Below are 11,196 nucleotides of genomic sequence, written 5' to 3'. Positions count from 1 at the left end.
GGCTACCCAACCGCCCCGCAATGCCTTTGTATTGTATTGTATTGCTGTACATATGACTATAAAGCAAACAAAACATTGCAACATGTTTATTTTACAAAATTCATGAACAAATGTTGGTTTAGGGATGATTTCATTGTCTTTAGTTTTAGGCACAACAAAGCATTGCTACACGCATGCGCGTGCGCATACACTGACTTCACTGACTGGATGACCTACCGAAGACTGGCGGTTTATTGAACTACAGGTAGGGGATTCTAACTGATGACACGGTTCCCTGGTCATCCCTGGAGAACGAGATTGGAAACCCTTTGGGGTATTCAGGATAACCAACTATTCGAAAAGTGAGGGGGAAATCCAGAGTCTGGTAGAACTGATCACATGACTTAAGGTTAAGGTCACCGCGCAGCAGGACGCCGAACGAATACTTAAGTTGCCCGCCATCTTGAAACACCCGGAAAGTCCCAAATGCTGGATGAATATAGTCGCCAACATATTCGCTGATGTCGGCGGGGTCGTCCGTCGTTGTGGAATCCTCATAAGCGTTCCGCCTTGGTCGGGGCTGTTTCGGGGGTTCCCAGGGGGCCGGGTAGGTGCATCCTGTGGTTGAGTTTAACCACGGAGTCTCACCTGCATGAAACAGTCAATGAGGAAGTGAATCCCTTGTCTGCGTGTTCCTATTTATACTACCTTGTAAAGATTGTTTCTGAATACTTGTAGAACGCCCATCCACATCAGTTTACTGTACTATATTATAATAATAATAATAATGATAATAATGATAATTCAGAGCTGAATGTTCACAATAAAGATAAAGCCACAAATATTTATGCTGTACCCGTCCGTTCATATTCTTTTGGTGATGTTGTTTAGACGAAACAAGAAATTCAGGGTTTTGACACCCTCACACGAAGAATCATGTCAGACACTAGATTCCACCACCCTCGCTCTTCCCTCAATCGCTTATATTTACCATTCATAATAGGAGGGCGTGGTTTAATTAATGTGGAGGCTCTTCATGATAGAATTGTTTTGAGCACTTTTGCACACATTCATTTGTCTGATGATCCTCTTGTGAAGCATGTCAAGACTCATGATGAAAACAAGGTATTCCACAGTTTACTTAAACGAGCCAAGGGTGTGGTACATTATTTCAATGTCAGTGTTGATTTTGTTGATGGTTCTGTACTGCTGGACGGTACAGAAATGACTGTCAACCAAGCGAAGTGCCATATGAAATCAGCCCAGACTAAGTTTTTTCAAGGAGAGGCTATCTGAACGACCACTGCATCATGTTTATGTGCCGAGTGTTGAGAAGGTAAGCAACCCTGCAGAGTCCTTCGCTTGGATGAAGTCGGCTGGCCTGAAATGTGAAACAGAAGGCTTTCTGTTTGCTGCTCAGGACCAGTCACTTCCCACTCGAAACAGTCAATGTGTGCTTTTGCATCAAAATGTAAATATGAAATGTAGATTATGCAATGAATTTAATGAGACTGTCCAACACATTGTCAGTGGATGCCCAGCGTTGGCACAAACATCTTAAGCAAAAGGATGGAGTGGCCCGATTATGTTATTACCGTCCTCGCCATGCTTGTGGTTTTGACACAGAGGTCCATCCATGGTACGACTGCGAATATGTAGAGGGCGTCATGGAAAATGATAAATACATAATTCTTTGGAATAGGCACGTATACAACCTCAGACGTATCCAGGCAAACAAACCTGATCGTTTGATAAATCCAATGAAATCATTTATATCATTGAATTTTCTGTCCCTCTTGACATTAATGTGATTGACAAGATTCAGGAAAATCATGGCAAATGTGCGGAACTCGCGTTCGAAAAGTCACTCTTGCATCCCAAGTACCAAGTTGTCTGACTCCCCATTGTTCTGGGTGCCTTAGGTTTGGTACCTCCCAATTTTTTGACTGACATTGGGAGAGTACCCGGGTTTGCCACCAGGAATACAGCCCTTTTGACAATCTTTATAATGCAGAAGTCTGCAGTGTTGGGGAGTCTACACATTCTCCGAAAATTTGTGGGTGGGTTTGACTAGGCAGCGCTTCCTGGGAGAAGTCCCATTCGTTGTCTGGGCTGCGTGCAGAGGGGGCAAGGGCTCTGAGCTGATAATGAACCTAACCAGCCTGACTGTGCCAGGGTCACCCAAACTCTCTTTGCTGCATTTTTTATTTCAATCTGTACATCATCATCATCATCTTCATCGTCGTCGTCGTCGTCACTACTACTACTACTACTACTACTACTACTACTACTACTACTACTAATAATAATAATAATAATGATAATAATAAATATAATAACATCCCGATGAGCCTTCTAGGTATTGTTCTATTTAAACAGTGCTATTTCAACTTCAAAATGACAAAATGACCACAAAGGCGGTAGGTACCCAGCAAAACGTCGAGGGCGTACATGGTGATGACGTCGCGGACGGTTTCCCCCTCCCCGTTCCTGCTGCCGGTGATGCCGACCCACACACCCACCCCAACATCCGGGAGGAAGGTGAGGGTGGCACTGTAGCTACTGTACTCCCCCGTGTGGAATGTCTTCACGTACCCTGCAACACAGACGGCTCTCGTCAACGACACAGACATGAGTACATTGTAAGTCAACATAACGCAACAGTTAAACTCTATTAGAACTCGTTAAGAGTCGAGCTGTCTGATTGGCCAGTTGTCATCTGGTAAGAACCCATGCAAATCAACTTGCCTCCCTGTTCGGAAGTCTTGACGCAATAATGTTTGATATGACGTTAGGACTTGCAGTGTATAAAAATCCCCAAAATTTCAGTCAGACAACCGAACTGACTTTGAAAAGTTACCAGACCAGATGAAATGATGCTTGTTCAGAATATCCTAGACATACGATCGCAAGTAACAAAAGAATAAACATATGAATAGTACCGTTTAATGTTTGTTCTCATCCGTATCTGAAAACTCATATCCATAATTACAGAACAGCCGAGTCCCACCGATAGAGAACACATGCCCATTGCTAGGGCGTCGCCATTTTGGCAACAGTAACCAGAGCTCCATACACACAGTAGGCATCGCACTTTTAGAGAATATTAGTACATGCACTGGTATGAACAATACAGGCCGAAAATATTAACTACGAGCGTTCTGATTGGATGATTTCGAGCATTTTGCCAACATTAAACGAGGACAGAAATTTGATATCAACATACGAGGAAATGACTCAATAATGTGTTCAACGTATACAGTTAATTTACCTCTCACATTGAATTAAAAAAGGAATGCTTAGGGAATACAATAACAGCCCGACCATCAAAACTGACCCTCGTCTCGGGCTGTCGGACAGGCGGATATTTGAAACATTGGTGCTAGCCAGGTCACAACTGTCCGTGTAGCTTGTGAACTCCTAATGATACATTGGTTACTTGTGCCAATAGCGATAACATCGACATCGAGGGGGGGATGCTGTTTGGGGTGATCAATCGAGATTTCTCCTACGTCTTTTTCCAGCACGACACTGCTCGACCACACTCCATTCACAATATTTCCTAGCACAGAAACACATCTGATCTCCAGTGGGTTACACGAACTTGATAGGCGTATACGATGACGTCATCGTGAGCCTCAAACATTGTAGGGCTTGCAACAAGAGTGGAATAAGTCTGGAATAATAACCTATTAAAGACCCGAACATAAACGTCTAGTTTTCGCTATTATTACTCTACCATTGTAAATTCCCTTCATCCAACCAAGGCCGTAGTCGAAGCTGAGGTTGTCGACTGGGAAAGTGTCGCGGTGGATGCCACCAAGACCCATCGTCATAGAGGCGTCGTGAGTCTCCTTCAGCACAGACTTCGTTATGACCTGGCGCCCTGTGCTGTCCTACATACAGGGAAATAGTCAAGAGTCAGTATTGCACATGGATTCAATTGTAAAACTTTTTACTGCATTGCTATTACGTTGATTCTCTGGGTAAGATTCGGTGTCCATGGTGAATAAACAAAGTCGAGATAATTAATAATGATGTTTTGCCCGTTAACATTTATTGACGAGGAATGATAATATATTTTTCGCCAAACGAAAATGTTAATTGTAGTGGGGCACTTGTTCACATCTGTTTCAATTTCGGCTAAAACTTCGCAGGAATGATAATGATCCGATAAAGGATTGTCTTTATTCTCCTGATCGAACATACAATATGTCCGTCATGTCACAAATATTGAAAAAGCACATTTTCCTTGCTGTTGCCTGCCATTTTTGGTCAGAATGTAATGAGATATAGTTTCAAGTTTGTACTTTTTCTCGATAGTAAAAAAGCGACCAACATTACACATGTGTGCAGCTGGCTGAGCGACCAACATTACACATGTGTGTACCTGGATGAGCCGTGTGTGTAGTCGCAGTGTGTGTAGTCACAGTGTGTGTAGTCACAGTGCGTGAAGTCACAGTGTGTGTAGTCGCGGTGTGTGTAGTCACAGTGTGTGTAGTCGCAGTGTGTGTAGTCGCAGTGTGTGTAGTCGCAGTGTGTGTACTCACAGTGTGTGTAGTCGCAGTGTGTAGTTGCAGTGTGTGTAGTCGCAGTGTGTGTAGTCGCAGTGTGTGTAGTCGCAGTGTGTGTAGTCACAGTGTGTGTAGTCACAGTGTGTGTAGTCGCAGTGTGTGTAGTCGCAGTGTGTGTAGTCGCAGTGTGTGTAGTCACAGTGCGTGAAGTCACAGTGTGTGTAGTCGCAGTGTGTGTAGTCACAGTGTGTGTAGTCACAGTGCGTGAAGTCATAGTGCGTGAAGTCACAGTGTGTGTAGTCGCGGTGTGTGTAGTCACAGTGCGTGAAGTCACAGTGTGTGTAGCCGCAGTGTGTGTAGTCACAGTGTGTGTAGTCGCGGTGTGTGTAGTTGCAGTGTGTGTAGTCACAGTGTGTGTAGTCGCAGTGTGTGTAGTCACAGTGTGTGTAGTCGCAGTGTGTGTAGTCGCAGTGTGTTTAGTCACAGTGTGTGTAGTCGCAGTGTGTGTAGTTGCAGTGTGTGTAGTCACAGTGTGTGTAGTCACAGTGTGTGTAGTCGCAGTGTGTGTAGTTGCAGTATGTGTAGTCGCAGTGTGTGTAGTCGCGGCGTGTGTAGTCACAGTGTGTGTAGTCTCAGTGTGTGGTCGCAGTGTGTGTAGTCGCAGTGTGTGTAGATGCAGTTACCTTGCCTCCGCTGATGTGGAACTTCATCCACTTGGTCATGTCCACAGCGTTAGTGTATACGCCGGCTGCAGGGTTGATCTCTCGCACTACCCTGTGTATGAGGCACACTTTACATACATATAGTAAACGTGGTGTAAAGCTTCCTCCCAATCCGGGGCGGTCGGGTAGCCTTGTGGTGAAAGCGTTCGCTCGTCACGCCGCAGACCCGGGTTCGATTCCCTACATGGGTACAAAGTGTGAAGCCCATTTCTGGTGTTCACCGCCGTGATATTGCTGGAATATTGCTAAAAGAGGCGTAAAACCATACTCACTCACTCCTCCCCATCCTATACAGAGGCATACTTTCCTGACACACTGTACACATAACATACGCACTTTCAGATTGTATACGCCCGTACACAAAACATACGGACTTACACATTGTATACGCATGTACATATAGCATATGCACGTACACAACACATACTCACGTACACAAAACATACACATTGTATATACGCACGTACACATAGCATACACACTTACACTTTACATACACACTTACACATAACATACGCTCGTACAGACAACATACGAATTTACACATAACATACGCACTTATACATAACATACGCAATTACACATTGTATACGCACGTAAAATATCATATGCACTTACACATAACATACGCACTTACACATAACATACGCACTTACACATAACATGCGCACTTACACATAACATACGTACTTACACATTGTATACGCACTTACATATAGCATACGCACTTGCACATAATATACGTACTAACACATAGCATAAGCATATATACATAGCATACTCATTTACATAAAGCATACTCATTTACACATAACATACGCACTTACATATAGTATACGCACGTACACATATCATACGCACTTACACATAACATACGCACTTAAACATAGCATATGCACTTACGCAAAACATACATACTTACATATCACATACGCTCGTACAGACAACATACGAATTTACACATAACATACGCACTTACAGATAACATACGCACATATACATAACATACGCACTTACACATTGTATACGCACGTAACATTACATACGCACTTACACATAACATACGCACTTACACATAAATACGCACTTACACATAACATGCGCACTTACACATAACATACGTACTTACACGTAACATACGCACTTACACATAACATATACGCTTACACATAACATACGTACTAACACATAGCATAAGCATTTATACATAGCATACTCATTTACATACAGCATACTCACTTACACATAACATACGCACTTACATATAGTATACGCACGTACATATAGAATACGCACTTACACATAACATACGCACTTACATATAACATACGCACTTACACATAGCATACTCACTTACACATAACATACGCACTTACACATTGTATTCGTGTTCCGCATTCACCACTATTCCAGTAATATCCGGATGGGGAGACTGGGAAAGCGCCTCACACATTGCACCCGTGTTGGGAGGTCGAGTACATCGCGTGTCGACGCCCTCTCCACCCAGGCTGCCTCGACGCCCTTCACCACGATATCAACTTATATACACCATGAGATACGGGTTGTTTATATGTTGCTTTACACTGCAGTCCGTGTTATTGGCGTCGGAATGTAAATAATCGAATCTAGACCAGACAAGCCAGTGGTTGATATATGTGACCCACCAGTAGAAAAGAGACCTTATGGGTGCTAGGACACAATTGTGCTGTGACATGATAAACGAAGACGTTCGACATAAACTTACTTCCTTAAAAGTCGACATTTTCGGGGCGATGTACATAAATTTCGTATTGTTTTCTCGTTAGTTTGTAATGTAATAAAAACGTTATTTCAAAGCATTTCAGCATGTCTCTTTTCAATTAATCGGACATTATATCTAAAACCTGCAGTTATTACATAAATAGTCATAAGTCTGAAAACTTTGCTGAAAATGAGTCCAATTTTTTTATGCCATGTGACCATGTAATAAATATGTATTGAAGCTTATGAACTGTATTTATGTGGTCCTAAGATACCGTAGTTTTAGATAATAAGAAGAAGGGAAAATGTGATTTTTCACCAATAAGATCCCTCAAATCATAGTTGGTCACATATTTCATATTTTGAGAAATACGTCCCGCGCCGTCACGATATATAACCTGCCTCGAAGCGGGGCGGTGGCGTAGCCTAGTGGTTAAAGCGTTCGCTCGTCAAGCCGAAGGCCCGGTTCGAATCCCCAATTGGGTAAATCGTGTGAAGCTCATTTCAGGTGTCCCCCACCGTGATATTGCTAGAATATTGCTAAAAGCTTGGTAAAACCACACTCACTCACTCACTAACTCAATCACTCATCTAGGAGCAGCTGGTAGGCTTACGGCATTAAAGCTTTCTCTGGGTTCTGCACAGCCGTGGAGTTGATGACAGTGTAGGAGTATGCGGTGTTGGACCAATCAGCTGCCGTCAACGTCGTGCTCACGCGACTTCCGGTCATATCTGGGCAAACATGGCACATCTAGTACTTCCATTATCGTGTCTCCAAACAAAGACTCTGTCAGGATTCAGAAATGAGTGAGTGAGTGAGTGAGTTAAGTTTTATAGTCACATCGGCAATATTTCAGCCATATCGTGACTAAATCAAGTTGTACATTAATAACACATAAATATAGACATTAAAATCTGTCCACAAAGGACAGTAAAAACACTAGACTATCACAGATGTAGATTGTAAAACTAGCATATCATAATAAAATTCGTAACAATTCATAACAGTACACAATAAAAATGGGCTATAGATCACCAATAGCCAAAGGTAGGTCACCATACTAGGTATCATGGGGACTTACGATACTTCTGCTACCTACATGGTAACCCAGCAGGATTTACACCATCTCTCTGGCTACTAGTGATTGTCAGTAAGTTTAAGCCAAATCAGTTAAAGACAAAAAGAATTCTACGATTAAAAACATGGAAAATGAAAAATACTTTGAATGAAATAGGACGTATGTACCCGATTCAGAAATGAATGCTGAGCAAATGCATCATGCATATATAACAAACTAAATGCCATGCATGATGTTCATGTTAATCACAGTCATGGAACGGAATGGAAGAGACAAGTGAGTGAGTATGGTTTTACGCCGCGTTTAGCAATATTCCAGCAATATGACGGCGGAGAAAACCACAAATGGGCTTCACACATTGTACCCATGTCGGGAATCGAACCCGGGTCTTCGGCGTGACGAGCAAACGCGGGTACGCTTAACCACTAGGCTACCTGACCGCCCCTGGAAAAAACTAAGTGTGTAGAACTTAAACAGTGCGAGTAAAAACAACGTAAACCGCAGATGAAGTACTCTACAGGGCGAAAGGAAGTATACACTGCAACATTGGATATGACCGAAACATAACAAACGTTTTCAAAACGTTACTAGGCTGAAAACTGAAAACCTAAAGTCAATAACACATCTCGTATTAAATACATCACCATCGAATAACTACTTCTTGCTGTTAGACGTGGGTGTATAATTTCTTTTGCCCGGAAGTTTGTATAGCCCGGAAGTTATACAGGGTCTACTGACTTAGTGGTTTGTATATGCGGTTATACACTCCGTCCTCCCAGGTCTCGCCCGTAGCGTTCTCCAAGGCCGCCCCCGCCACCACGAACAGGTAATTGCTGTACAGGAAGCGCTGACGGAACTCGTACCGAACAGGAAAATCCTTCAGCCGTCTGACCATTATGCGAACAAGGAAGTGCTATGGGTTAATTCATATACAGATCAATATACATAAACTGCAAGTGATTCCATGGGACTTGATTGACTAACCAAACAATCATTTACGTTTATGTTACCATTAACCTAAAAATAAACGCATTAGGCCGTGCCCTCTAGCGAACAATTGTTTCCTTATTTGGCTGATTATTGAGTAGGCGTCACAGTTTTCGAATCGTTGTCTGATGATGTTTTGTGTTAATGATGTTTTGTTTTTGTTAAAACAGTTAATGTAATTATAATGTGTGGTATGAATGATTCTTAATTAGCCCTTTGTTTCTTTGAGAGGCATTTAGACGTTGGAGCACTTAGTAATGATGAGATATATGGATGAACAACTTCTTTATTACAATTTGGAGGGACGTTTCGGTGTTGGTTCTGCCACCGATATCAAGCAACACTTGCTGGATAAGGTAGTTAGAACTTGTAATAAAGAACTTGTTCATCCATATATGTTATATTTACTGGCCAAAGGCGCCGCGATTCGCTGTGCAGAGTTGCCTCCCTTGGGCACACCGGAAACCTATGATTGTGGGTTCGAATCCCCGTTCGCCCCAATTTTTTTGGGTTTGTCAGCTTGTCCGTGCTCGTGGGTTTTACCGAAGTGGTAAACGTCTGAGACCTGCATTACTTCGGGCTTTCCTCCCACATTAAGCGGACACGCAGTGGTATAACTGGTATACTGTTAAAAGCGGCGTTAAATCCAGATAATTTTGATATTTCAGTGACAAAATGCAACTCACTCGGCGATGTCCATGAGGGTGAGGTTCATGACGGCGGTGCTGAGGCCCCAGTAGGACGGCATGCCGAGGCGGTGAGACAGGAGATCCCGTAGAGAAGCCCTCTCCGACCGGAACTTGTCCTGGAGCCGGAAGCCAGCAGGGAAAATATCCTTGAGAGGTTCGTCCCAGGTGACCAGTTTTCTGGCGACGGCGTCAGCGGCAAGGGTGGCTGTGAACGCCTTCGACTCCGACCCGATGTTGAGCAGCGTGGTCTCCGTCAACGGCGCGTTTGTTGTGATGTCCCTCAGCCCAAACCCCCTCGTGTAGACACTCCCGTCCTGTTTAACTAGCGCCAGAGACAGACCTTTGACGTCGCGACACTTCATGACGTCGTTGACGTAGCGTTCAAGATCTGCGAATGTCGCTGCATCTTGTTTTGGGCGTCCGGGATGGGCAACACATGATCCAAGTAACAGAAACAGGGAGGCAAGCGCCTTCAACATCTTGAGCGTGTAATGTCGGAGGACACACTGAAGCTGATTCGCATGCCCTGTGTTGAACTGGCCCACTTCACCTCTACCATCCTACCCAGCAGTCAGATAACACGGGGGTCATACCTGGGTTGTCATCTCGAGCACAACACAACCACCCGTCTCATCCATAAATCGTGCTACCGAAACTTACCGGGATGTTTAGTGAATACTACCCTGTTGTATCAAGATTAAAAGGTTCATGATACCAACACTTTAAAGAATTACAAAAATTCGAAAATTTCATATTACTTACAAAAATATATGCTTACTGATTTTAAAATTTCGCACATCAAATCATCATATGCCCATTGAAACCGGCCGATGGCGAGGGTTACTGAGAGAAAACCTTGTCTTTACAGTATGCCATTCATCTGCTGTTGGAGACGAGTTTCATCTTTTTAGGTGTGAAGCACTTCCCAAAGAATTGTTATATCTGGCCAAATATGTGTACATTACGTAAAACGATTTCACCTAAAACTATATCCACTTTGAAACATCTGTCCAGATTCAATTCAATTTGGGGGCGGTGATTTTCTCGTTCTCATACAAGCGTTCGCTCGTCACGCCGAAGGGCCGGGCTCGATTCCCAACATGACTATAATGTGTGAAGCTCATTTCTGGTGTCCACCGCCGTCATATTGTTGGAATATTGCTAAGAGCGGCGCAAAACCATACTCACTCACTCATTGTAATTTGAACATACACTCTTCAAAAAAAGACACGCACAGGTAGTATGTAGTTCATTGAACCTGATTACACAAGAAATCCGGTATATAAATTGGATATATGTTATTGGGAAATGTTGGTGGCCTGATATTCGACAAACGGTGCGTCAAAACGCAGCCACGTTTGAACACACCACAAACACTGGCCAACGCGTTACAAGCAGAAAGCCGCTGAATTCCGCAGGACAGAATTCGTACACTTATCCAGTCAGTGCCGAGGAGATGCAGAACCGTGATTGCTCCCCGGGGCGG

The 11,196-nt window shown here is 43.4% G+C and overlaps 1 protein-coding gene across 1 annotated transcript; it reads right to left on the bottom strand.

Annotated features, from left to right (window-relative positions):
* Nucleotides 1-118: 118 nt before the first annotated feature.
* Nucleotides 119-10,288, bottom strand: LOC139450458 (gigasin-6-like). The gene is made up of 7 exons (XM_071232163.1): nt 9,708-10,288; nt 8,773-8,921; nt 7,570-7,687; nt 5,177-5,267; nt 3,719-3,875; nt 2,408-2,575; nt 119-627 (listed from the first exon to the last, which is right to left on the bottom strand). Exons 1-7 carry the CDS (start codon nt 10,187-10,189, stop codon nt 239-241), a joined length of 1,554 nt encoding a protein of 517 aa, XP_071088264.1. The 5' UTR covers nt 10,190-10,288; the 3' UTR covers nt 119-238.
* Nucleotides 10,289-11,196: the final 908 nt, after the last annotated feature.

Source organism: Haliotis cracherodii, unplaced genomic scaffold (assembly GCF_022045235.1).
Source record: "Haliotis cracherodii isolate W230 unplaced genomic scaffold, xgHalCrac1.p SCAF_8, whole genome shotgun sequence".
NCBI classification, from domain to species: domain Eukaryota; kingdom Metazoa; phylum Mollusca; class Gastropoda; order Lepetellida; family Haliotidae; genus Haliotis; species Haliotis cracherodii.
This window is presented reverse-complemented; position numbering and strand designations above follow the sequence as displayed.